The sequence below is a fragment of the Choloepus didactylus genome, chromosome 10, assembly GCF_015220235.1.
Source record: "Choloepus didactylus isolate mChoDid1 chromosome 10, mChoDid1.pri, whole genome shotgun sequence".
Classification (NCBI taxonomy): domain Eukaryota; kingdom Metazoa; phylum Chordata; class Mammalia; order Pilosa; family Megalonychidae; genus Choloepus; species Choloepus didactylus.
Window position 1 is genome coordinate 28,549,508 of NC_051316.1, and position 25,515 is coordinate 28,575,022.

Below are 25,515 nucleotides of genomic sequence, written 5' to 3' on the forward strand. Positions count from 1 at the left end.
CCGGAGGAGAGGGTGAGAAACTCTCCATGTATCTAAACCTCACTGGGCAGACCTAGAAAGCAAACCCCCAGACAGGACCCAAACAGAAGTCTGAGTGACCCAGTAAATGCGTCCGGAAGCTACAAATAAATCTGGCTTTGTCTTCTATTCACATACCTCATGGGAAAAACTTTGTGGGGGCATTTTACACAGAGAAATTGAATTCATTCAACTGTCTCCGGACACATATTTACAGCATGCCTCTGCGTTCCAATTTATATTAACTCATGCCGATGGTGGCCAAAAGAGAGGCCTCTCGATCCCAACAGCTCAGCAGACACAACCAGACCCTGAATTCAATTTGGGCTTAACCTGTACCCGCACAAGCCAACAGCTGTTCTCCCTGACTATATCATGGACTGTGCCCTCTCGGCCCTCTTTATGCTCCAAGAATCCTCTTTTCCTTAGTTTCTGAGCAGAACTCAAAGGGGAGAAAGGAATTCTCTGCAGGCAGTCATGTGACTGCAGTGGCGAATCATTCATTTAACAATTACAGTGGTGAGTCAGTCACTCACTTAGCAATTATTTGCAGAGTATCTACTAAGTGCAATGATTTCCACCGAAGGGTCTTGAAAGCAAGAGTTTTGGTCTTTTTGTAAAAAAGCCTTCTGGGTGCTGGGTGTAAAGTGGATTGTTGGGTTAGGGATTCACCAGGAGTAGAAGCAGGAGTAATCAGAGGCTATTGCAGCAATTCAGAGAGAGAACAGGCATCCCGGATAGGAGGGGAGGCATGGAGATGAGGCACGGAGGAGAGATTAAAGATATGTATTCCCATATGTACATAAAAACATGAGATTGGACGAGAGCCCCTAAGAAGAAGGTACAGAAAAAGAAGAGAAAATAACCCAGCACCGAGGGCTGAAGAGCCCGAACATTTAGAGACAAGTGTCAAGCTGTCATAGGGTGAAGTTGGTAATAATCACCAAAGTCCCTTACAGTTTATTGAGCACTTACCATGTACTCAAAAACATTTAGTTTTACATGCATTATCACATGCAATATTTATATGCATGATGGAGCTTCAGCTCTCGATGGCCGTCGCAACTTCCACAGCAGCCGGCACAGGCTTATTCCAGATTCTGCTGTATAAGATGCAAACCTCTGCCTTTTTAAAGCCACTGTTATTACCAGTTTCTGTCAGAAGTACTCAAACTAATCTAAATCACAAAAACAATGTAAGCCATCCACTAGCATTCTGTCAACCTATAGACTGTGTCTGTGGAACCCGCAGCTGCGCACTGGAGCCTTTCCACAGCCGCCATCACTGGGCGCCGCTGACACGGCAGGTTGTCCTGAATCTCGGGGTGATCGGGACTTGGGTCGCTACAGTGAGGCAGCAAACAGTGACTCACCGAGGGACTCTTCGGATTTCCAGGGCACCAGATGCCGCGGCTAGTTCGGAAGTTCTAGTATTCCTGACGAATGTTCAGCCCTGTTTAGACGTCTTCCCCCTAGAGGTCCCCATTAGCAACCGTAGGAAAGCCCTAAAGTTAGGAACCAGGACCAGCAGGTGGCGCTGTCTGCAAACCAAAGAAAGTGGATTTCAGCTCCTCTGCGTTCTGCTGTCCAGGAAGCAAGCACAGGCGGGCTGTTTGGCTGTCCCTTGCGAGCAGAAGTGCTGGCTGTCTTTCATTTACCCCTCCAGAAACACTCTCCACCCTTCTTTTCCCCGCTGTGCCCAGGAGCTTGATGTGCACAGGCTGCCTCCCAGGCTCCTTAGCTCTGCGCTTCCGATTGAGTTACTGCCGTATGGTCTGGGAAGGTATGAATTGCTTTTCTGCTTATTCCTTTTACAATGCAAAATTTTCGAATAAATAAATAAATAAAGGCGATTTCATTCGTGGAGGAGGAAGAGGCGGGTCTGCGAGGGCGAATCTTCTCCAGCAGCAGAAGGGCGGGGAGGAGGGAGGGAAGCGAAGGGGCTCGGTGCCTGCGTGGTTGTGCCAGCTGGAGACGCGAGGGCCGCCGCGCGCTCCCCTCTCGGGCCGGGGGCGGCTCCGCCTTATGCTCCTGGGGCGGGCAGGGCCGGGGCGGGCGGGGCCCGGAAAACGCGCGGAGAAGCTGGGCGCGGGCCATGGGGGCTCCCGGCGCGCTGCTGGTGATGGGCGTCAGCGGTTCCGGGAAGTAGGTACCGGGGGACCAGGGCCCGGCCGAGGAGGCAGCACGCGCCTAGGGCTCCCGGGAGGAGGCGGTGCGGGCGCAAGGATGACCAGGCCGCCGCCGTTCCGGGTCCCGAGGAGCCCACACTCTTCCCTTCGCAGATGAGGAAACTAAGGCCCGGGGCACCTTCACTTGTCCGCGCTGGTCCGCCGGCCCCAGGCACCTGCTCCCCTCTTCCCATCCCTCTAACCCCCTCGGCTCCTGGGCTTCTGCCCCACATCTGAGGCTCGGTTCTCCTTTTCTAAACCAGAGAGGATGTAGCCAACCCACGGTCAGGAAAGCCCTTTGTAAAGAGGCGCCTGCTGGGGCGCACATAATCAAAGGTCTCGCCACGAGGAACAACCGCCCCACTCGCTACCTGGAGTGGCTCGGACGGTGACAAATGCCTGCGTTTCGAGGCTTCTTATCAAAACAGGTTGGGAGGGTTCCGAGCCACACCACTTACCAGGCTCTTACAGACTTTTGTTAGGCCGGGCAGAGCTGCTGCCCCTTTCTGCGAGGCTCTGGAGTTTTCTGATTACATTTTGGAAACTGAACTTAGACCTTTGGTCTCTTGTCCATTTTTTTTTTTTTTTTTTTTTTTTTTTAATCACTATTTATCAGCCTGAACTAGAAGGGGACAGCGTTATCATGGAGGGTGGTTCCCGAGGGCCCAGGAGGATTGGAGGAAAGTCTGGGTAGCAGCAGGTTCTGCCCAGTCTGGTCTGGCCACACTTGGCCTGTACTGGAAACTATTACCACCTGCTTTAAGTAGAAGGTAACCAAAAAGTAGTATACAATGAAAACAAAACGATATGATTAAATTGCAGCTGCATACTGTTGCCTAACGGGGTCCCCTCTCTTTAACACACTCATTTTTCTCAAAAAGTGAAGTAGTGAAGTAAAAATGTCAAGTAAATAATTGTAGAGGCGGTAGGCAAAACTTAAGAGGGAAGGCATGATGGAATGGTATGAGGACACAGTAAAAATTCTGAAGGTAGGACTTGAACAGCTGACGTTTAGATACTTCAGGAATTGAGAGCAAGGAAGGACTTGCCGGCCTCAAGAGGGCTGAGTCCAGGTCTGGTTTGCTCCCCATTGTATCCTGGCAATCAGTAAAAACTGGCTGAACAAAATGAGTAGGTGAATGAATAAATCATATAGCTCAGTCCCCATTTTTTACAGGGTTTAAAGGACTTTGCGTAGGAGCACAGAGTCATTCTGTCACAGACTAGAGACTGACCAGCTCTCTGGTTCTGAGAGCCACCCCCTTTTCAATGAGCCTGCTGCCTGTTAGGCGATGAACATTATTGTCAGGTGCTGTGCGAAGAGAGCATTTCACTCCCAACCTTAATGAGTGGTGGTTATTTCCAAGCCATTCTCCTTTGTCCTTTAAGAATCTCTTAAATCCCAATGTTTTTTTCATGCTTTTATGAGCCCCCCTGAACTTCATGGGGATCACATTCCCCATCAGACCCCTTCCCCCAATATCTTCAACAGAATTTCATTGCACTATTAATTCAGTAGTTTCTTAAAAAACAAACAAACAAACAAAAATCAATAGAACAGGGACCAAAAGACAGATAATTGAAGGGAAAAAACGAGTGGTTTAATGAGGTGGGGGGGGGGTGACCATAACTGATTTTTTTTTCATTTAAATTCCTGGAGAACAACTAAAGCCACTCTCCAGATCCAGGGTCAAGATTATCATCGCTTTAGGATCATAAGGTTACTGGCATTTTAATACCATCTGTGTCCTGGGTCATCCTTGGATCCAAGGAAGTGACGCACAAGTTAGGAGGGGGATGGTAACCTGAGCATCTGTGTCCTCTCCACAGGTCAACAGTGGGCGCTCTGCTGGCATCCAAGGTAACCTATTCCAATACCTCCTAATTTGTGCCCCATTCTGTTCTTCTCTCGTGGCTTCTCTCCCCCCACCCCACCCCCATTTCTTCTGACCTCTAGTGGTTTGTGAAACTTACCAGTCTGCCATAGATAGCTCTGCACAGCTTGTGAAACCCATTGGAGCCATTTCATTTTTCTCCTTGGTGATTACAAATAGTGATGAATGAGAAAAGTTGCTGCAGCAGCCCGATGACAGGGAGTGGTGAAATGGCATCTCAAACTTCTGCCCTGTGTGTGGGGTTGGCATGGGGGCTCAGGGAGGGAAGACGAGTGGTGGTATTTGCAGGAACCCCATTTCTGCACCTGCCCAGTTAGTCCATTAGCTGCCAGGAGGGTCATGCTGCCTGCCACATAGTCTTTCACTTTGTTCTTAAAGCTGGGATGGAAATTCTATGACGCAGATGATTATCACCCTGAGGAAAATCGAATAAAGATGGGAAAAGGGATACCGCTGAATGACCAGGTAAGTCACTGTCTGCCTCTAACATCTTCCAGAGGGTGATGCAGATCAAAGTCTCTATAGCATCTGGTGTAGCAGAGTTGTTGAGTCATGAGACAACCTTATATGTCAGCTCCAGCCCTGAACTTTCTGAACGTAGCATAAGGAGTCATGCCACCAGCTGCCCCTGCTTAGGCAGATTTTAATCTGAAGAATGTAATTCCTGGGAGGACAGAGCCCCGCACTCCCCTCCCCTTGCCTCACACATGGATAAGCCCATCTCCTTCTCTTCCCAGATGGACAGTAGCCTACCACCACCATGATGTGCTGGCATCCACCCACTGATCTTTTCAAAACTCAATCTGGTCCTATCCCCCCCCCCGCCTATGACTGCGGCTTCCCACTGATCTTAGGATCGAGACCAACTCCTCATCTCCTAAACTTGAGTTACAAGGCCTTGCATGGTCTGGTGTCCACAGCCCTCTGCAACTTTTTTAGGTTCTGGGAGTCCTCCCCACCCCATCTCCATAGAGCCACCCGGGCCTCCCTTCAGTACTTTCCATGCACTCTCTGGTCACAGGCCCTTTGCACCTGCTGTTCCTGCTGCCTGGAGTGCTCTTCCTCCCCCTCTTTCCTGAGTTTGCTCCTGCTTATCCCTCAGATCTCAGGTTTCATGTCACATTTTCAAGGAAGCCCTCCCTGACCTATTTCAGTAAATCCTCCTAGGAGAAATTTGCATAGCACAACATACATTATTGCCCTTGTCCCAGATGCAGCTTTGTATTGGATGGTGTGAGAATGTGATTCATACTTGTCTCTACATCTGGACTTTATCTCTAAAGGGGCAGGGACTGTGGCTCTTTCTGTTAACCATTGTATCCCCAGAGCTGACATGTAATAAACCTTGGAAAATATTTGTATTTAAAAATATTCATACTTGCAAATGAATGAGTGAATGAATGAGGGAATAGCACTTTCCTGTATGCAGTGTCAGGAGGCCATTTCCTAGAGTGTCTCTATCAAAACAGTTAGAACTGTGGATTCCTTTCCGTGACTAGCTGTAACTCATGAGATGGTGAGGACGGGGCCGAGGGCAGAGTCCATGGAGCAATGGAGACGCAGGAGCCCAGTCAGGCCCACGTGCTACATGAGTCCAAAGGGCAGGAGTGGAATTGAACTGGCCAAAGACCAGCACTGTTTCTTCACTTTCAGTGCCCTTGGCTCACCCCCTAGTTGTACTTCCACCGTTTCCCTTTGTCCTGCTCTACAGGACCTGAGTCACTAAACCATTATCAATCAGGTCTAATTCCAGAGCACTCTGAGCAGGCACGTCTCTTTGTTTGGGGGGTCCTGCTTTGAGTTTGCAATGATTCAAGCCTTGAACCACCAAAATTAAGTTTGCAACATTTAGTTTTAGAAGATAGGAATTATGAGAGATATAAAATAATAAATTAATCTTGATATGGATACTACACTAGAATAATAAATATAACATAGACAACGTTACGCCATCACTAAGTTTGTGTGACCTTTGGCAAATTTTTTAATTTTCTACTTCACTTTCCTCCTGTGAAATAGGGATAGTAACAATATCTATCTCACTGGTTTCTTGATAGGACTAAATGTGATAATTCAGAAAATGTGCATGGAAAACTGTCCAAAGCACTTGACAAATATTACTAATATCATGTGTGTGTAACATAAAGCATTTTTATGTATGGTGTAAAATGTGATTATGCTGGTGCTTTATTTTTCTCCTTGGTGAGTGCAAATAAATGGTAAGTTAAATAACAAAGTGCAGCAACCCAAATGGATAGATTTTTAAATGGCATTTAAATATCCTTCCTCTTGTTCACAAGTGATACTTGTTAAGTGGGCAGTATGAATGGTGGGAGAGGGGATAGAATTCAGAAGAGGAAGTGATCTTACAGGAGAAAAGGTAGTTCAGGTTACTGAAGAAACCTGAGTTACTAAATAGATTTAGGAGAGACTGTGCAAGTTAGCCAGACCTTGGAGAGAAGCAAAGCAGGGAGAGAAACAAGTAAAAGCAAGTAGAATAACAGATGGTTTACATTCTTGACATCATTAACTGAGGGGAGCCAGGTACACAGTGAGCCCAAGAGGGAAGGTACGAGTCAAAAAACTGGGCTGGCACCAACCCCTCTCCTGGTAGCCCTGGCAAACAAGTCCCCTCCCGCCCCCCGTCCTCATGATTACTGAAAAAAGCTGGGTATGAATCAAGTAAAGTTTTACCACTCATCTTTCAAAATATACTCTTCCAAGGCCTGATAAAAATTGATTTCTCCCTCTATTTTGTTATCATAGTCTTTCTTGGTATAAAGTATAACCCTCGTCACTGCCCTGCAGGTAATATAGCTGATCATCTACCCATCTGTCTCTTCCATCAAGCTGTGATTCCTTTGAGAACAGTGAGCGTACTACTCATTTACATTCCCCATGCCCTACAGGATGGTTTACACATATCAATACTCAATGCTTGTGGAATTAAAGTCCAGTGCCTACAAAACTCATGAGTTAAAGATCTTTTAAAGCTCTAAGTAGGAAATAAGTACTGCTTATTTTAACTATTAACTTGGCCAAAAAGTAATGTTTAAAATGGAGTCTACTCCTTATCTATTTCAATCCCAAAGCAGTGCAATGAATTACATAAGATTTCCATTTTACAGATGAGCAAAGAGAGACACGGAGATGGTAAGTAACCCGAGCAGAGCCAAACAGTGAGGGGAGGCTCTCTAACCTCAGTGGTCATACTCTATCTTATATGTTAAAGGCCACAAAACAAGTAATTCTCAAGAAGTGAATGAGGGTTGGTTAAATGGAGGGGGAAAGAGTGAAAGTGAGGGTGAGAGCAGGAGAGAGGTCCAGTATCAATAAGCACATTCACTGCAGGGGACCTCAAGTGAAAGGGTTCCCACCTACCCTGGAGTCTAGGTAGCTGATTTGGAAAAACCCTTCTCCTTTGGCCCCAAGTGATCTTCCAAGGAAGGATCCCAATCTTCTCATTTAATCATGACTCCGTATTTGACAGCATCAAGAATAAAGTCCAAAGTGCTTCTCTTTTTATCTCCAACCTTCTCTCATTGTTTTTGCAACTGACGGATCCAGTTCTCACTTATGCACAGTCATGAGACTGGTCTGTCATAAATCCTGATAGGGCAAACGCCTGAAAGCATCTATATTTGTTTAAAGAGTTTTATATCTCCATTTATTAATCATGCTTTTCATAATTGAGCCTCTGAGGAATTTTATTATGACTAAATGAAGCAAGTGCTTTATTACTGATGAAAGCATACATTAAGGCACTATTGTAACAATAAAAAAGCATGAATTCAAAGTAGAGGTCTATTTCCTCATACAAAGGACAGAACATTCATTACCCAAGCATGTATTCTGTTATTTTTAGTTGGTTGTTTCATTTTTATTATGAAATATTTCAGGCATGTAGAAAGTATAATGACTAATATAGTCAATACCCTGCTTAATGAAATACTATATTTGTTTCCTAAGCCATAATATAATAGAGAGATTGAAGCCTGTTTCCAAAGAAATAAGCACCTTTGTGGAGAAGGGATGGGGGAAATGTGCAATCCGGAAAATAACAAGTCATGTTTGTTCCTCTGCTAATGGGAAGAAAGAAGTAACATCTAAAGTACTAGTATTTAAACAATGATCCTACTATCTTAAAAGCCCCAAATGGCTCTCCTTCCTTGGCTCATCCAAAACCCATTATGAACATTTACTTATGAAGAAAAATTAATTTTAGTATTGTATTTATCTCTGAACTAATCCTATTTCATCTTGAGAATTGCTCCTTGAACTCTAAGTGGGTATGTGAATATGTGAATTAGCACTCAGCCCTCTGAACCTCCCAACTGCCTGCTCTTCTAAACCAAGCATTCTTGTTAAGTGAAGATTGCAAATTCATAGCACTAGTCTCAGGATTTTAAGTAAAGCTTTACAGAAAAGACTTGTACAATGACAAGGGGTGCACTGTGAAAAAGATAGGACTCTAGGGCTGGTTCTGTCATGCACGCTCAAGCCCCTGATATTGTGAACACATTGAACATAGGTTCTTCTCTCACAGGAGATCTCATTAACCAGAGTCACAAGATTTATGTATAGAGCCACAATGCCAACTAATTCATTTATAAAGACAAATCTAACTGTCACATGGCCCATAACACATCAACCCAATACACACATTTTTAGAAGTCAAGATATAATCAGGTTTCTTGATGAACATGCAATCCAGAAACCGGAGTGTTAGGACCTAAGTTTCTAATGGTCGAGACCATCTATCCCCATAATAGGAAACAGTTTGCTAATGAGAACATGATGTTCAGAGTCCAATGGCCGGGACTCCTCTGGACGGTGTATTATGATTTAAATCCGCAGTGCCCCTGGCTCCAGGATTCCATGCCCATTGAGCCTCCCTAGGACAGGCCTGCTTCCTTTATTTTTTTTTTTTTTTTTTTTTTTTTTTTTTTTTTAATCATCATTTTATTGAGATATATTCACATACCACGCAGTCATACAAAACAAATTGTAGTTTCGATTGTTTACAGTACCATTACATAGTTGTACATTCATCACCTAAATCAATCCCTGACACCTTCATTAGCACACACACAAAAATAACAAGAATAATAATTAGAGTGAAAAAGAGCAATTGAAGTAAAAAAGAACACTGGGTACCTTTGTCTGTTTGTTTCCTTCCCCTACTTTTCTACACATCCATCCATAAACTAGACAAAGTGGTGTTTGGTCCTTAGGGCTTTCCCAATCCCATTGTCACCCCTCATAAGCTACATTTTTATACAACTGTCTTCGAGATTCATGGGTTCTGGGTTGTAGTTTGATAGTTTCAGGTATCCACCACCAGCTACCCCAATTCTTTAGAACCTAAAAAGGGTTGTCTAAAGTGTGCATAAGAGTGCCCACCAGAGTGACCTCTCGGCTCCTTTTGGAATCTCTCTGCCACTGAAGCTTAAGGCCTGCTTCCTTTATATAAGTAAAAATGTTCTGCTGTATCGTAGGGATGTCTTACTAACCTGACATCCTTCAGATGACTTTGTACATTTCCTTCCCTCCCCATTAAGTGTCTTTAAGTTTAACCCTTAGAAGACAATCTCATTTCCTTCTTTTCCAAGTCCTTAGAAGATATCTCACTGTGGCTTCCATTTGCTGTAAACAGATATATCCCTTGAATTGTTAGCTGTAGAGAAGTTGACATTATTTCTGTGATTTGAACCCAGAAGCCCCCATTTACATGTAAAACACACTCTAAATTTATAAATTAGTTCCTTCAATGCTTCGTATGCCACTTTACCAAGTGAATGGCCTGTGCTTCCTCTCTGCAGGCCCCTGAGTGCCATATCTTTATAGCACTGAATCATGAGGTAGTAAACAGGGCCCTTTTTGCTGATTTGTGTGAGGTTTCAAGGCCTGGCCACCCAGAATATTCTGTTGCAACCTTCTGTTACAGGAGCCATTGCAGAAAATATATCCAACAGCTTTTTTAAAATGTGATTTTAAACCTCAGCTTATAAATACATGCTGTTCTTCTCATCTCTGTTGGTCCATGAATGTAATCAAAAAGCTAGTCACAAGGGGAATACAAGAAGGAAGGGAATTTAGAAAGATGAGGGGTTCAAATGGTACCTTAGCAGTAACTCAAATTTAGTGATCATGTTGAAAGCATTGGACAGAAAGCACCCAAGACTGTGTCTGGGTCCCCCTAGCACACAAGAAACACTGTAAATGAAGGAAGGAAAGTGGAGATCCAAAGATATGCTTGAACTAGCAGTTTCTTCCCATGGGCAATTTTCCATCAAAAACTACTGCCCAGCACAGTAAACTCAGCTAATCATCCCTGCTGCTTATGCCTTGACACCCTTCTTTCCCTTCCCACTCCCCATCCCTGAAAATATTATATTGCAGAGGTAGTTTCAAATTGCACAAATGTGTCCACTCCAACTTTTTTTTCTCCTCTCAAACCTCTCCAGAACATCTACGTTGAACATCAAATCCCAGAAAACCTTGCCAATAATAAACATTAACCATATATACTTTTTTCCAAGAGCATACAAAGTATTCCCATAAATTCTAACTTCATTAATAATCACTTGTTGGTGTTATTTGCTGTCCTTAGTAGTATATTGTATTTTATGACATGTTATTTTTCTTTTTATCATTTTTTCTTATTGCTAAAAAAAACAAAACAAAACAATTTTTCTTGTAGTAATCAGTATGTTCAAATGCTGATTGTGGTGATAAATGTATAACTTTATGATGATACCATGAACAACTGATTGTACACTGTGGATAAATGTATGGTATGTGAATATAACTCTATAAAATTGTAGGAAAATATATATATAGGAGTAAAAGTGTTGGAGAAAACATGGTGAGAGGGATGATGCCTCACTAATATGGACTAACTACAATGTGTAAACTCTGAATTGAATCTTAGAACATAGCCTAACGTGGACACAATAATTGTAATAGTCCCTAGATTGTAAGCTCTTACAGCAGTTAACTCTATCCCTGAATTGTAAGGCCTATCTCTAAACTTTAAGATGCTGATCCCCTAGTGTATGTTGTCACAAACATTGGGACTGGCAGTTTGATGTGCTGAGCCCTCAAGCATGGGACTTGCCCTTAGGAAGCTCATTACCACAAAGGAAAGTCTAAAGTTGTATGTAATGGTGCCTAAGAGTCTCCCCCTGAGTACCTCTTTGTTGCTCAGATGTGGCCCTCTCTCTCTCTAACTGAGCCATCTCGACAGGTGAACTCGCTGCCCTCCCCCCTACGAGGGACCCAACTCCCAGGGTTGTAAATCTCCCTGGCAACGCAGAGTATGACTCCCGGGGATGAATGTGGACCCGGCATCGTGGGACTGAGAGTATCTTCTTGACCAAAAGGGGGATGCAAAATGAGACAAAACAGTTTCAGTGGCTGAGAGATTCCAAATGGAGTCGAGAGGTCACTCTGGTGGACATTCTTATGCACTATGTAGATAACACCTCTTAGGCTTTAATGTATTGGAATAGCTAGAAGTAAATACCTGAAACTACCAAACTCCAACCCAGCAGTCTGGACTCCTGAAGACAATTATATAATAATGTAGATTACAAGGGGTGACAGTGTGATTGTGAAGACCTTGTGGATCACACCCCCTTTATCTAGTGTATGGATGAGTGGAGGAATGGGGATAAAAACTAAAGGACAAATGGGGTGGGATGGGGGGATGATTTGGGTGTTTTTTTCACTTATTTTTTATTCTTGTTCTGGTTCTTTCTGATGTAAGGAAAATGTTCAGAGATAGACTGTGGTGATGAACGCATAACTATGTTATCATACTGTGGACAGTGGATTGTATATCATGGATGATTGTATACTGTGTGAATGTATTTCAGTAAAACTGAATTTAATAAAAAAAAAATAATAATAATAATCACTTGTGTCCTGCAAATCCAGAGCTGGCAAGCCTCATCGTTTTGTTAGCTTCATTTACAAATAACCACACTTGTTCCACAGACTGCACCGGGAGAAGTGCTAGCATAAACAAATGTTTCACTCACTGAATATATTTGAGCTACAAAGTATGCATGGTAGTAGCCATTGTAATTTGAACAATGATTTGTGAATTAGCTAGCTGTTTAGGATCTAATTTGTGTAAACTGTGTGGAAATTGTCTTCTCATCTCTCCTATTGTGAATTTTGTAGCTGTTGCATTTGAATTCCGATGTAGTCTGTGGTTGAATAATGTGTGCACAGAGGTAGTCATAGAGTTCCAAGATTAATTAAACCTTTCAGTATCCTCACCCAACGTTAACACAAAATGCTTTTAAAAAAATTAGTTTGATATGAAAAAATGTATTATTTATAAACCTCCTCCACCCTTTAAGGAGGGTGGGTCCTGGTAACTACGGAAGGTCTTTGGTTTGCTGAACACTAAGTGATGGTCTCAGTAAAATGACATTTCACTTACTAAAGACTGAATTACTCTGAATAAGAAATGAGGTGAGCCTGAGCCTGGGAGAAAGATACATGAGTGGTCCCCAGAACCAGAAAGCTTAAAAGGCTCCTACTGGAAAAGACCAAGAGAAAAAAAATGGCCAAAGATATATATAAAATGACTTGGGAAACATTTCGATAAGGGTGACAGACAGAATTATCATGGAAGATCTATTCCTCTCCTCTATATAGGTAAAGATTAAAAATACAGCCCCAAAATTAAACTGTAACAAACATAACAGAACATAGATAAAAAAAAAAAAAAAAAAAAAAAAAAGCATTACCGAAGTGAAAAACAAAATGGGAACCCCCCAAGTGCCAGAACAAAGTGGCATGCCTGGAATAAACCTGACAACTCCCCTGCCCCTATAAATGCCAGGAGAGCTGGGGGCTGAGGTTTTGTTGCCCTTGCAGAGAAGGGAGAAATGAGGCTGTAAGCCAGTATTTAGCATGGAGCTGGACCTGAGTGTCTTGCATAAAGTCTTTAAGTGAGAAATGAAAATATTTCTACCCATTGGACTAAAAAAAACAACAAGGAAGCTGTGCGTCTCCCCTGGGTCACAGGTGGAAAGAAGTCATCCTTGAGAACTGGAACTCCTCCTGCATCCAAGTTCACACTGTATGGCAGAGGAGCACCAAGCTGAGAAATTAACATACAACTGGTCTGGAATTGGTTAAAACTACCTATGGAAATGTTTCCACAATGAGACCTCCCACAGGAAAAAAATCTTCCGCTGACAATGAGCCCACAATCAGAAATTACAAACTATACAAGGAAATGAACTGCTATTTAGGAGAATCAGCAAAAGCACAAACAAAAGAAGCTGCTGCACTCCAAGACTTAGAGAAAATAGAATCAAAGGCAAGTTAAAAACAGGAAAATATAATTATCAAATCAAACATTAGAAATGACACGTATAGTCAATGGGTAGTTTAAGTAATAAACTAGACACAGCTGAAGAGAGGATTGATGAATACAAAGGCAGACTGAAGGAAACTGCACAGAATGCAGAAGATAGCCAAAGAAAAAGAATTAGAAAATATTCAAGAAAAATTAAGAGATTTGTATAATGAAATTATAAACATCACAGCTAAAAGGAATTCAAGGAAGAGAGAATAAATGGGGGAAAGGCAATATTCTAAGAGATAATAATTTTCCAAGGCATGAGTCCTCCGACTGAACATGTACAGTGAGTTCTGAACAAAATAAATAAAACTGCAAAGCATCAAAGAGTGTTTTTTCCTACCTAAAGAGAAAAAAATGTATCTAAAGGAATGAGAAATACACCAACAGCATTTCTCAGCCAAAACAGAGGCCAAATAAAGTGAAATAATTATTTAAACTGTTGAAGGACTATAAATGAGAATTTTCTACTAACTGAAATCTTACTCAAGAATAAGGGCAATTCAAGAACAAAGACCAAAAGGGGAACTGTCAAGCCCTCAAACTAGTGAGGAATTTAAACACTTCCCTTGAAAACTGATACATCAAATGGACAAAAGAAATTAGCAAGTATATACAAGATTTAAACAAGAAAATTATCAAACTTGACCCTAATAAACATAACTAAAAAACTGATCATGTAGAAGACCACAAAGGATGATGTTGCCACAAATCCAAAGATCAGTATCATACCAATCACATTTTTTAGCATAATGCAATAGAATTAGACATAATAAAAACCTCACAAATCACCAATGTGGTTGGAAACTATAAAAATAAGTAAAATTTTAAAATAAATGATCAGATATAAATTTAAAATTTATGTAAAGTCTAAGTTAAAAATCATAATGAAAATTACAAAATACTTAGAAATGTACAACAAAAGTACTATCAATTAAAACCTATGGTATGCAGTAGGTTTTAACCTCTGAATGCATTTTTGGAAAATAACAAGAATGAAAAAGATGAGCTAAGTGTTCAAGTAGGAGAAGAAAAATAAAAGCAAAAAGAAGAGGTTAGAAAATAATAGAAATCAAAATTAATGTAGATGATGAACAAATGTAATTGTTTGAAAAATAATAAAAATAGGCAAATCTCTGGTTAGACTAATCAAAGGAGGGGACAAAGGGACAATTAAGATTAGGAACACATCCTAAAGCAATTTGGGTTGAGAATAAAAATATATATTCAGGGCCCCCCCTGAAGAGCTGGGGGAGGATGCAGAGGTGTTGGGCTTCCTCACCTGGATTGTTGCTGATGTTCTCACAAACACTGGGGACCAACAGCTTGATGTGCTGAGCCCTGTCTTGGGGCTGGCCGCTGCGAAGCTTGTTGCTGCAAGGAAAGGCTAAACGTGCTTATAATTGTGCCTAAGAGTCTCCCCGAGTGCCTCTTTGTTGCTCAGATGTGGCTCTCTCTAACTAAGCCACCTTGGCGGGTGATCTCGCTGCCCTCCCCCCTACGTGGGACCTGACTCCCAAGGGTGTAAATCTCCCTGGAAACGCAGGATATGACTCCTGGGTATGAATCTGCACCTGGCATCATGGGATTGAGAACATCTTCGTGACCAAAAGGGGGGTGCAAAATGAAACAAAATAACGCTTCAGTGGCTGACAGATTTCAAGTGGAGTCGAGAGGTCACTCAGGTGGACATTCTTATGCACTATATAGATAACACTTTTAAGGTTTTAATATATTGGAATAACTAGAAGTAAATACCTGAGTCTATCAAACTCCAACCCAGTAGCCTTGACTCTTGAAGATGATCGTATAGTAATGTAGATTACAAGGGGTGACAGTGTGACTGTGAAAACCTTGTAGATCACACTCCCTTTATCCAGTGTATGGATGGATGATAGAAAAATGGGGACAAAACCCAAATGAAAAATAGGGTGGGATGTGGGGGTGTGATTTGGGTGTTTTTTTTTATTTTTAATTTTTTAAATTTTTATTCTGATTCTGTTTCTTTCTGGTGTATGGAAAATGTTCAAAAATAGATTGGGGTGATGAATGCACAACTGTAAGATGATACTGTGAACACTGTACACCATGGATGACTGTATGGTGTGTGAATGTATCTCAATAAAACTGAATTTAAAAAAAGGGGGGGGGCTGTGAAAAACATGCTGCCAGTAAATTTGAAGACTTAGACAAAATTAGACAAAAGTATAGAAAAATATAGGTTACTGTGTGGAAATGGGCTTGGATGCCAGATATCTGGTGGCAGACACACTGGTCAGGGACATAGGCTGTATTTTCCTCCAAATGTAGACAGGACCTTGCTGAAACAGGAAGGTCTAGAGGTCTGCAAACTGTGTTATTTCCTTTGAAGCGATGATATAAGTAACAAAAAAATGACTCAACCTTTTACTAGCAATGTAACCGTAGCTGTGAGCTATGTTTAGAGGCTGTGAAGGCCTTGGGAAACGGCTGACATGGGCTGAAATCTGCCCTGCTCTATGTGGCCACTTGGCTTATTCCAAGTTTCCGAATCCTTAAATAAGTTCAGAATTTAATGTGTGGTATGGTGTGGGGAGTACATGGAGATGAACACATGAAGTCTCTTCCTGAAATCTCAAATGCTGCAGTTACCAACGCTAACTCAAGAAAAAACAGAAAAACTAAACACAACACAATGTTCATTAAAGAAATTGAATCTGTAATCAGAGACCTTCTCTGGAAAAAAAAAAAGCCCAGGCCCAGATGGTTTTTCAGTTGAGTTTACCAAACATAGTATTTTGTATACAAACTGTTTCAAAGAACAAAAAAAGAAAGAAAGCCACCCTATTCATTTTCTGGAAGCTGGTATAACTTTGATACCAAAACTTAAAAGAAGAAATGTTGGTCAGTCTTACCCAACTATAGAAATGCAAAAATACTAAATAAAATGGCAGTAAATCAAATGCTGAAAAGCAAGGATTTTAAAGGTGCATGATGTCTCTGGAAAATGCATCAAAATAATATAAGGTGGGGCACACAGAGAGGATAACAATGTTAATCGCAAGAGGAAAATTGTTGAAGCTGGGTTATGGGCACACAGAGGTCTATTCTGTACTATTTTGTCTGCTTTTGTATATGTTTAAATGTTTCCATAATAAAAAAAATTTTTTAATGTATTACGGCGAATCAGGATTTATCCTCTCCACCCTATCCCCAACCCCAGGAAGGGAGAACATGTCTCAAGAGTACTTCTTAGTGAAACACTATAGCATGTGTTATGTAAACCACCTCTGTATTCCCTTTGAACTCTTTGGTAAAAATATAAATTCCTCACAATGCTTCTATCTGAGGGGAATTTTGTGTTTTGTTTTTTTTTTTTGGGGGGGGGGGTTTAAAAATAGGACCAGGGGCCAGCTGACATATAAGAATTTACATGAATACACCACTGCATTTGAGAATCTGAGGCATCTAAACACAGTAAAAGGAGATTTGTAAACACATTAGAACCAGGGAAAGCATGTCTACAATGGAGAGATTAAGGTGGGAAAGAAACATTCTGGTCTTTTACGGAGATTTTTATTATTATGAAAAGAGCCACTGACACCTGAACCAGTAAATCTCTCTTCTCTCTGGACATCAACATTTGTGAACATTATATAATTACCTGTGTATATAAACAAGACAGTATCTAGAAAAGTTACTTTGTTTCTGCTTTAATTTCAGGACAGGATTCCCTGGCTCTGCAACTTGCATGACATTTTACTAAGGTAAGAGAGCACTGGGTCTTGGTGTGATAAGCCAAGGAGTAAAGAAAGCATAGGAAAGAAAATATATTCTTGAAATCACAAATGACTGATGATAAAGGACCCCAGAAATAGAATGCACTGAAGTCTATCAAGAAACCGATAATGATTTCACTCAGCCACAGACAGTGTATAGTTTAGCTGGGCTCTGGAGACAAACCTTCTAGAAAGGGCCACAGTTAACTAGCTGGGAACCTTGGTCAGTCACTTGACCTCAGCAAGCCTCAATTTCTTCATCTGTAAAATGGAGACTGTTGGCCTGCTGGCACCTTGCTCACTGTGATAAACTGGTGGCACCCAGCTTGCTATGCCAAACTATTGGCCAGAAGGAGAGACACCTATTACTGCCTCCAGAGCATGGAGGGTGGCAAAAGCATAACAACGCTTGCCACCAGGAACACGGTGCTAGGGTCCCTGTTCACTCCGTGGTTTGTAGGTATCATGGTCACCAGTAAAGCATGACTCACGTAAGTACAGATGGAAACATGTTTATTCACATAGAGAAAGAGAAAGAACAAGGCCAGCTTCACTAGTGGGGATTAGACCACCCCTACCATGGGGATATAGCTCCTACTCACAGGTTATTGTGAGGAGTGAGACAATGCACTTAGAGCAGTGTTTAATACTTGGTAAATGTTCACAAAATGTTAGTTGATGCCACCACTAATATAAATTTTAGTCATATCTTATTCACAACTTTTTCTTTCTCCTATTTCAAGTTGTGACAACCAGGCTTGTCACCTGTGTAAGCCAACAGGTAATTGGCCACCAGCACTGGAGTTCTGCACTGTCCAGCTCTGTAGCTTCTGAAAAACAGGGACACCGTTGCCCGTGTCCACCAACTGTGAGCCTAACCCCACTGGGAATCCTAGTGGGACATGGAGAAAGGATGAGAAAAAAACAGGAAATGGGTTAAAATCTTGCTTTCTAACATGAAGTCATGTTTTGTAAATGTGAAACAATCTGGGCTATATGAAATTAGAATACACTTTTGATTAAAAATTGTTTGCTTTTTTCACACCCCACTGACATGGCTGGCAGCCCCATTTTTGCATGGGCTTAACTGATTTAGGTTTGAGAACATCTGCCCATCTGGGTCTCTAACATAAAAAGACATGTCATAGAGCCAATATACAGACCTGGAATGCAAGCAGAAGTGAAGATTGTCAGTAGAACACAGATTAGACCTCCAGATCCAGAATAAACAACCTTTCACTCGCGGTACTCGAGAAGAGCCATAAGGCTCTGGTACATAAAAAGTTTGTTTCTGATAATATACTCCATCTTCTGGTTCTCCAGTCTAAACTGGCCATAAGACCAAAGGGAGTCCCCTCAGCATTCTGAGTCTCAAGATACACAATCCAGTGTTTTCTTTTCACCTCTTAGCTCAAGAGCCTCTTCTGGGCCCAACGAGGACCACCTTCATGCCCAGGGGCAGAGGGTGCACTGTGGCTGGTGGAAGCTGTGGCTCACTCTCTTGCGTGGTCTTTGACCTCCCTTGTTTTCTCTTATTGGCACTTTGCTGCTCTACTTCCATTTCTGGTTCAGGTTTTCTCTTAGCACATCACTGGAAACTTCTCATGCCCTTCTCAACTTGAACAAAAGGGACTGAGGCTCCCTTCCCTCCTGCTTTCTTCAGCTCTGTACTTTCTGGTAACTTCTGCTGACTTTTGCACCACAATAGAGATTAGGAATGAGGGGAAGTCAATTGTGACATTCTCTGTGGAGCAGAATGAGATATGTTGTGTTCATGTGGCACAGGGCACATCTGCAGCTGCCTGTGTCCACATGCTGAGGGGCTGAGCCACATCCTACAGCTGAAACAACAGAACCAGCACTTACATGAGCACTTCCTGTGTACCAGACACCTTGAAAAACCTTGTCCTTAACCGGAGTTTTAGGAGGCAGGTAGTCTGAGTAGCCCCATTTAGCAGATGATAAGATAATGCTCAGGGAGCTAAGTACCTTGCCCAAGGTTGCTCAGTTCATCCATGGAACATTTTTTCCTGAAACCCAGGACTGCTTGATGCTTACTGTCATTCTGTAATGCCTTCTTCTGGCAGAGAAGTAAAACTAGAGTCCTCAGACCTAGCATTGACAAGGATCATTTTAAATGCCTTCATTCTTTAAAACCCCATCCATTCATTCGCTCATTCCTTTACTCATTTCAGAGATGTAAGCTCAGGACAGCACGTGGTTCTAGCCTGTTCAGCTCTGAAGAAAATGTACCGAGACATCTTAAGACAAGGAAAAGATGGTGCACCTCAGAAATATGATGAGTCAAGAAAGGAAGAAAAGCTGCCAGAGGTGAAGCTCTTTGTGATCCATCTGAGTGGCTCTTCTGAGGTCATCTCTGGACGCTTACTTGGAAGAAAAGGACATTTTATGCCCCCTGAGTTATTGCAGTCCCAGTTTGATACTCTGGAGCCTCCATCAGTTCCAGAAAACTTTATCCAAATCAGTGTGGAGAAAGATCTTTCAGAGATAATTGCTACCATTACTGAAACTCTAAATAGGAAATAACAACTGTATCAGTGGTCCAGAACAGAATTAAGCTTAAATCCCAAACCTTCTTACACTTTTCCTTATTGATATTAAATTCTTATGAAGAATTATATATTAAATATTAAATATATTTAATATTAAATTCTTATGAATTTAATATCAACAAACCATAATGTGTGGAGATGTATTTGTTCGGCTATATTTTTAGGAATTTATGATACCTGTGACAGCATGTTGTAGCCCAAGGCAGGGAAACAGGAGAGGGCGCTTTAAACATAAAATTTAAATTGTTTATGTTCATCTGTGACTCAACCAACCAACCAAAGGAAATGCTATCATCAGTGCTGGAAATGTTTAGGACATTCTTGGTCATGCCTATATTTGTACAAATAAATGAGACTTGGCTACCATCCTTGGCATCCCCTGGAATTTGGACTCAGGAGCAGAAACACAAAATCTACCCACCACCAGCAAATCATTTTACACCAAATACCTCCTATATTCTTTCTTCCCTTGACGTGGTTCAGAGCAGTCAGTGGCTCTTAAGCTGGAGTCCAAAAAGGTAGTGTTGAGAACCATCAAACATTGCAAGTTATTCAAAAAGCCTACTGCAAATATATTGACCAGCAGCCTTTGGCTGAAACTTCTGTCAACTGAAAGTGGTAACATGCTGATCAGCTCTCTGATTAGCAGTTGTGGGAATCCATGTGTGTAATTTAAACAGAAAATTAAGTAACTGCTACTTTAACAGGTAGAATTTGATCAAAAAAACCTTTCTTGATAATAAGAAGGATCATTTCTGGGGGAATAAAGAGAGAGAACAATTATTTTAGAGAGAAATGTCATTTTTTTCAAGAGGATAAGTTCCTTCCCAAAATGTCTATGAATCTGCAGAGAATCATAGCTGGAGAAAACAGGCCCTGGCAATCACCCCAAAATTTGTGGCAATGTGACTGATGATACACAAGGCTTGTGATTTCAGATTTCAGATATAGCATTAAATAACACTGACATTCATGGTGGAAAAGCATCCCCTTTACATTTCTCTTTCAATCTGCCTGTCTGTGGCCTAGAGAATGTCTGTTTTCTGCGATTATGTCTTCAACCTTCTCCAGCACTTGCTGATCTCTGTCATTAATGAAGGAAGAACAGACCTCAGGCTCAGAGCCCTGGCAAATGGACAGTTTCCCTAGAATTCAGTCACTTTGTTTTTGTTTGTATTTTTGTTTTGTTCTATTTATGGTTAAATGTCCCCTCTTCCATTTAAACAACATTTTCTTTAAAAATAAATGTATTTAGTTGAATGAACAAAGATGGCAGTGTAGGATGCTCCAGGTTCTGTCCCCACACAGAATGTTTGAACAGCCAGCAAAAGCTGGGGTAAACCATCTTTCTCAGGGCTCCAGAAAACAATCAGAGGGTTGCAGTAACATGACAAACATTGAGTCAAGAAAAGGCAGCTTAAAACCAGTAGGAGAAGTTCCTGGCACTCTTGCTGTCCCTTTCTTCATCCCCTCCCCTGCATGCTATGGAGCCAGCCTGTATTGCTATTGTGGGTCCCTGGCACTGTTCTGGAGGAAGCAGAGTAAACCTATGCATATGCTGAGGTGCTTGTATATTGGTGCCAATCTATGGGGTGGGAGCCTGGAGGACTGAACCAGGACACTCATCTCTGGCTCACCTTCCCAGAACTTGCCCTGCACACAGGAACAGCTTGCAGACAGCAAAAGCAGTGTTAAGAAACAATCAAATTGAAGCAGCCTGGAACAAAGGATTACTAGCTTCAAGACATACAAGAGCAACCAGGAGGCAGGAAAAGCCTATTTCAAAGGGAGCAGAGAGGACATTAGCATCCCTGTAAAAGGGGGACTTCATAAGGCCATGAGTGCATGACCAGGACAAGACACAAGCTCAGAAAAGACAGAAAGCTTTCACCTTGCCTGATGTTCTTGGTGAGAGGTCTCAACTATGAAGGTAAGCACCAGCCAACAAAGAGCCAATCTGCAAGGACTGTGAAAGGTGTTTTTTGTTTGGGGTTGTTTGTTTTTGTTAGCTCCTGGCACTCAAGGAAATCTGTCATATCACTAGGTAGATACAAACTTAAGAATCAGACAGCTCAGGGACTGAATTCTGGAGTTAACACATTAAAATATTAAAACGTACCGTATGCAATCAAAGATTACAAGACAAAGAAACAGGAAACAATGGCCCACACAAAAAGAACTAGGTAAAATGTCACAAACCATAAATGAAGTAGCTCAGACTTAGCACATACCAGACAATGACAAAAAAATTATCTTCAATATGCTTCAAAGAACTAAAGGAAAACATGGAGAATTAACGGATATCAGGAAAACAAGAAATGAAAATGAGATTCTCAATAAAGATAAATTATAAATAGGAACCAAACAGAAATACCGGAGTTGAAGGCCACAATAGCTGAAATAAAAAATTCCTTAGAGGGTTTCAACAAGAGATGAGAGCTGGCAGAAGAAAGAATTAGTGAACTTGAAGATAAGACAATTGAAATGATTCAGGCTGAAGAGCAAAAAGAAAGAAAAAATGTTGAAAAGAGAACAGAGCCTAAAAAACCTGTGGGAAACCATAAAGTGAGCTAATATGCATTATGGGAGTCTCAGAAGGAGAAAGCAGAGGCAACAGAAGGACTATTCAAAGACATAATGGCAGTAAATTTCCTATATTTAACAACAAAACATTAACATACATATTCAGGAAGCCCAATGAACCTCAAACAGAATAAACCTGAAGAAAATGACTCCCAAACACACTGTAGTCAAACTCGCAAATGCCAAGAACAAGGAGACCTCACCAAAAGTTGCAAAAGTAACGTGTCATGTACAAGAGAGCCCCAATAACATTAAGTGCTGATTTCCCATCAGGAACCGTGGAGGCAAGAATATAGTGAGATGAAGTATTTCAAGTCCTGAAAGAAAATAATGCCAACCAAGAATTTTATACCTGGCAAGACTGTCTTTTTAAAATGAGAGAGATTAAGGCATTTCCAGATAAACAAAAGCTGAGGGAGTTCATCACCACTAGACCTGCCCTAAAGGGAGTACTTCAGACTGAAAGAACAGGACACTAGATAGTTGATCAAAGTGGCATAAAGAAATAAGAGATCTCTGGTAAAGGTAACCACATGGGTAATTAAAAATGCCAATATTATTGTATTATATTTTTGATTCATAACTCCACTTCTTACTTCCTAGAGGAACTAAAAGGCAAATGTAATGCAATGATAAATCAACGGTTTGGGACTCTATTAAGAACTACATAAAGGTAGGGGAATGAAGGTTTACAGGAACATAGTTTATGTACACCAGGGAAGTTAAGTTGGTATGAAAGCAAACAAGATTAGACTTAGGATGTTAAATTTAAGCCACATGGTCACCACAAAGAAAATATTTGAAAAAAAAAAAATCAAATAAATATGAAAGTAGGCATTCGCAGAAGAACTGAGGGACAGGAACTGTATGACGCAAAGACCAAATAGCAAAATGGCAGAAGGAAGTCTGCACTACCAGTAGTTACTTTAAATGTAAACAGATTAAACTCTCCCATCAAAAGTAGAGATTGGAGAATGGATAAAAAAGCATGATCCAGCGGGAATATGCAGAAGAGTTGGGACTTCCTCACCTGGACTGATGCTGATGTTGTCACAGACGTTGAGGACTGGCAGTTTGATGTGCTGAGACCTCTTATCATGGGACTTGCCCTTACGAAGCTCATTACTGCAAGGGAGAGGCTAGACTTGCATATAATCGTGCCTAAGAGTCTCCCCGAGTACCTCTTTGTTGCTCAGATGTGGCCCTCTCTCTCTCTCTAAGCCACCTCAGCAGGTGAACTCACTGCCCTCCCCCCCATGGGGGACCTGACTCCTAGGGGTGTAAATCTCCCTGGCAATGTGGGATATGACTCCCGGGGATGAATCTAGACCTGGCATCATGGGATTGAAAACATCTTCTTGACTAAAAGGGGGATGCAAAATGAAACAAAATAAAGCTTCAGTGGCTGAGAGATTTCAAATGGGGTCGAGAAGTAACTCTGGTGGACATTCTTATGCATTATATAGATAACACCTCTTAGGTTTTAATGTATTGGAATAGCTAGAAGTAAATACTTGAAACTACCAAACTCCAATCCGGCAGTCTGGACTCTTGAAGACAATTGTATAACAATGTAGATTACAAGGGGTGACAGTGTGTTTCTGAAAACCTTGTGGATTGCACTCCCTTTTATCTAGTATATGGATGGATGAATAGAAAAATGGGAACAAAAACTGAAGGAAATATAGGGTGGGATGGGGGGGATGATTTGGGTGTTCTTCTTTACTTTTATTTTTTATTCTTATTCTGATTATTTCTGATGTAAGGAAAATGTTCAAAAATAGATTGGGGTGATGAATGCATGACTATATGATGGTACTGTGAACAGCTGATTGTACACCATGGATGACTGTATGGTATGTGAATATATTTCAATAAAACTGAATTTAAAAAAAAAAAAGCATGACCCAGCTATGCAATGTTTACAAGAGACACATCTTAAATTCAAAGACACAAGAAGGTTGAAAGTGAAAGGATAGGAAAAAGTACTCCATGCAAATTGTAATTAAGAGCACACCTGGGTAGCTACACTAATATCAGAGAAAATAGATTTTAAGTAAAAAAACTTTCTAAGGGACAAAGAAAGACACTATATACTGATAAAGGGGTCATTTTAATAGGAAGATATAACAATTATAAATATATATGCAACTAAAAGCGGAACTCCAAAATACAAGAAGCAAATATTGATAGATTTGAAGGGAAAAACAGATGGTTCTACATTTATAGTAGGAACCCTTCAATACACCACTTGTGATAATGGATAGATCATCTAGAACAAGTTAGATGCAACAGACATATAGAGAGAGCACGTTTCACCCAACAATAGCAGAATACACATTCTACTCTAGTGCACATGGTCTCCAGGATATACCATATGTTAGGTCACAAAACAAGTTTAATAAATTTCAAAATATTGAAATCATACAGAGTACCTTCTCTGACAACAACAGAATGAGGCTAAAAATAAATAACAGAGGAAGTAACAGCACACAAATAATGTGGAAATGAAAGAACTCTTAAATAAAGGGTCAGAGAAGAAATCACAAAGGAAATTAGGAAATATCTTCAGGTGAATGAAAACAAAAACACACAACAAACCAAAACTTGTGGGATGCAGGAAAGGCAGTGTGAAAGGGAAATTTGGAGGTATAAATGCTTACATTAAAAAAGAGAGAGCTCTTAAATCAGAGACCTATTCTCATACCTGGAGGAACAAGAAAAAGAAAAACTAAACCCAAAGTAAGCAGGAGGAAGGAAATAAAGATTAGAGCCAAAAAAAAAATTAGATAATCTAGAAAGTATGGACAAATTCTTAGAGACACAAACTACCTACACTGACTCAGGGAGAAACAGAAGCTCTCAACAGACCAATTATAAGTAAAAAGATTGAATCAGTCATCAAAAACCTCCCAACAAAGAAAAACCTAGGACCAGATGGCTTCACTAATAATTCTAACAAACTTTCCAAGAAGACTTAACACCAATCAAAGTTGCTGGGGCCAATAATTAGCCTTTCGAGAAACTGTCGGACTGATTTCCAAGCAGCTGCACAATTTTACACTCTTATCAGCAATATATGAGGATTCCCATTTCTCCACTTCCTCACCAGACTTGTCATGATTACAGCCATCC

At 41.2% G+C, this 25,515-nt stretch overlaps 1 protein-coding gene across 1 annotated transcript; it reads left to right on the forward strand.

The window, feature by feature from the left end:
• Nucleotides 1-2,001: 2,001 nt before the first annotated feature.
• On the forward strand, nt 2,002-22,125 carry IDNK (IDNK gluconokinase). Its single transcript, XM_037797905.1, has 5 exons — nt 2,002-2,163; nt 4,017-4,047; nt 4,460-4,546; nt 17,169-17,212; nt 19,420-22,125. Exons 1-5 carry the CDS (start codon nt 2,114-2,116, stop codon nt 19,769-19,771), a joined length of 564 nt encoding a protein of 187 aa, XP_037653833.1. The 5' UTR covers nt 2,002-2,113; the 3' UTR covers nt 19,772-22,125.
• The last annotated feature ends 3,390 nt before the right edge of the window (nt 22,126-25,515 follow it).